The 2,892-nt window shown below is 35.7% G+C and overlaps 1 protein-coding gene across 1 annotated transcript; it reads left to right on the forward strand.

Annotated features, from left to right (window-relative positions):
• Positions 1–354: 354 nt before the first annotated feature.
• On the forward strand, positions 355–2,146 carry LOC120276519 (xyloglucan endotransglucosylase/hydrolase-like). Its single transcript, XM_039283278.1, has 4 exons — positions 355–633; positions 720–820; positions 901–1,094; positions 1,535–2,146. Exons 1-4 carry the CDS (start codon positions 360–362, stop codon positions 1,932–1,934), a joined length of 969 nt encoding a protein of 322 aa, XP_039139212.1. The 5' UTR covers positions 355–359; the 3' UTR covers positions 1,935–2,146.
• Positions 2,147–2,892: the final 746 nt, after the last annotated feature.

Here is a 2,892-nt window from a genome sequence, read left to right on the forward strand (position 1 = left end):
TTTTAGATTATTAACTAATTTTAATTAATTTTTTAATCGATGTGAATTAAGTAAAATTAACAAGTAAAAAACAACCGAAAAGAGTAATATATATTTATATATATAAATGCTAATAAAACAGATACAAATGAGTTCAAGAATGGTAGGTGACAAGATCAGTGTGAAGAAAGTTAACATAACATTCTCCAAAACTCTCCAATAAATTATTACGCGCTTAATTAAGAAGCAAGCAGAGAAACAGAGGGAAGTGATAGATGGAAAGCAGCTAACACTGGCTCATGGCCAACACAACCAATTAAATAATATAAACAAATGAGAAACAGCCAGGACTTGTCAAGCTGGTCCCCATCAACACATCAATGCATTGCAGCAGTTCATGGCTACTTAAACCCCCCTTGTACCTCCACACTTTCCTCACACTGCCAATCACTTCCTCCTCCACCATGGCTTCTCTTCCTTCTCCATTTGTGCTTCTCTGTTTCTTCTGTTTGGTAAGCTTTTCCATGGCTGCTCCTCCAAGGAAGCCAATAAATGTGCCATTCCAGAGAAACTATGTTCCCACTTGGGCTTTTGATCACATCAAGTACTTTAATGGTGGCAATGATATCCAGCTTGTTCTTGATAAATACACAGGTGCATAAGGAATCTTTCTTTCTTTTCATTCTGGTTGTGATATTGTTGACAGTTTAAAACAATATTTGTTGTTGTTTGTGTTTCAGGAACTGGATTTCAGAGCAAAGGTTCTTACCTCTTTGGCCACTTCAGTATGCAGTTGAAGTTGCCTGCTGGGGATTCTGCTGGAGTTGTGGCTGCATTTTATGTGAGTTTTGTGTTGAAAAAAGAACTGCTCAAATCTCTTGATTTTTTTTTTCATTGATCAACTCTCTTTTTTTTTTTCAGTTATCTTCTCAAAACTCAGAGCATGATGAGATAGACTTTGAGTTCCTGGGCAACAGGAGTGGCCAACCACCCATCTTGCAAACCAATGTGTTCACTGGTGGGAAAGGAGACAGAGAGCAAAGGAATTATCTCTGGTTTGATCCTTCAAAGGAGTTCCATTTCTACTCAATCTTGTGGAACATGTACCAGATTGTGTAAGTTTTTCTTTTCTTTTTTTCTTGAGAATCTCAGTTATTAAAAGATAATGTAGATGTGTCTTGAAACTATAGAAAAATATTAGATAAAGTAGCATGTGAAGTGTACCATGAGAACAGACCACATGAACAATGTTCAGCTTGTGGGACCTTGTCCTGATATCATTTTCTTGACCAGATGCTCTTTCAAAGCATGTGCGTCCTCATATTTTGTTAATCTAGTCCTACATTTGGGACAACACCCTTCCCCTGTTATAACCCTCCCCTCCTCCATTCACTCCCCTTGATTGATGACACAAACTGACATGCAGAATATTTTCAACAAACAAACAAATTAACTTGATTGAATTTCAAGAAACAAAGAAATGAATCTCATTGTCATACATTCAATCTAATCTATATACATTATGATGTTGCCAACTTACCATTGGCAATGGCAGTTTCTATGTGGATGATGTGCCAATTAGAGTGTTCAAGAATTGCAAGGACTTGGGAGTGAGGTTCCCCTTCAATCAACCAATGAAGATCTATTCAAGCTTGTGGAATGCCGATGATTGGGCGACAAGAGGCGGCCTCGAGAAGACTGACTGGAGCAAGGCTCCTTTCATCGCTTCGTACCGGGGATTTCATGTCGACGGTTGTGAGGCATCTGTTGAGGCCAAATTCTGTGCCACACAAGGAATGAGGTGGTGGGATCAGAAGGAGTTTCAGGACTTGGATGGATATCAGTATCGAAGACTTCAGTGGGTTCGATCAAAGTATACTATCTATAACTATTGCACTGATCGAACCCGATACCCGACAATGCCGCCGGAATGCAAAAGGGACCATGATGTCTGAGTTGAGCTGAAGAACTGCAAGCAATTTCATTGCCTGCATTGCATTCCTACTCTTTATACCATTATTATGTGTTCTTAGCTGCATTGTATGATGTCTATTGTTTTGCTCCTTTGTTTTCTGTTGTTGAGCATTCTATCTACATATATCATGTTGTCTGTGAATTCAAACGCTTGTTGAATTTATTTATATACACATTATGTAATATTTTTATTTGTTTCTCTTGATTGATGCTTGAGTCTGATCAGGTTTGGTTTATGGAAATATATTTTTATCAGTCAGTCATGTTACGCTACTCTAGAAGTATTATTGTATTGAGAATTAAAATAAAGACATTCAATAACGGCGACACATGCAACATCAGAAAGGTTGTGTGTTAGCACTTGTTTAGGCTTAGATTACTATGTGACATTTATTTCTTTTATTCTTAGGGTTCCTCACAAATAGATTCTCTGTTTGTTATCTTTTATTTTTTATTTTCATCTCTACATGGGATGGGATGTCAAAGAGATTGGTGTGTGCGGAGGAAGATTTAGTAACTCCTTAAAAATTTATCATATTAAACGGATTAATATATGGTGTAATTAGGGTCTATCATATTTGTCCAGAATAATATATCAATGACTATAATTCTATAATGGTAAATTTTTTTATCTTAAAAGTTTAAAGAGGTGAAAAATACAGCTCCCATCGGAGACATGGCAAACAATACTAATATAATATTTTTATAATATATCTATAGTGTGTTTATATAGTTTTGTATAATACTACGGCACAATGGATTTGATCTTGCATCAGTCACCCATTATTCATGGTAATTTTTATTAGGTTATCCAGTGGTTGTCTCTATTATTTTTCAACAATTTCTTTTTTTTTTTAATTCATCAATATAAATTTAAAATCAAGACATGAAATATGGTGCTCATAAATAAATTAAAAAAATTAAAAAAAAAGAAGGAAG

This window comes from Dioscorea cayenensis, chromosome 14, assembly GCF_009730915.1.
Source record: "Dioscorea cayenensis subsp. rotundata cultivar TDr96_F1 chromosome 14, TDr96_F1_v2_PseudoChromosome.rev07_lg8_w22 25.fasta, whole genome shotgun sequence".
NCBI classification, from domain to species: Eukaryota; Viridiplantae; Streptophyta; class Magnoliopsida; order Dioscoreales; family Dioscoreaceae; genus Dioscorea; species Dioscorea cayenensis.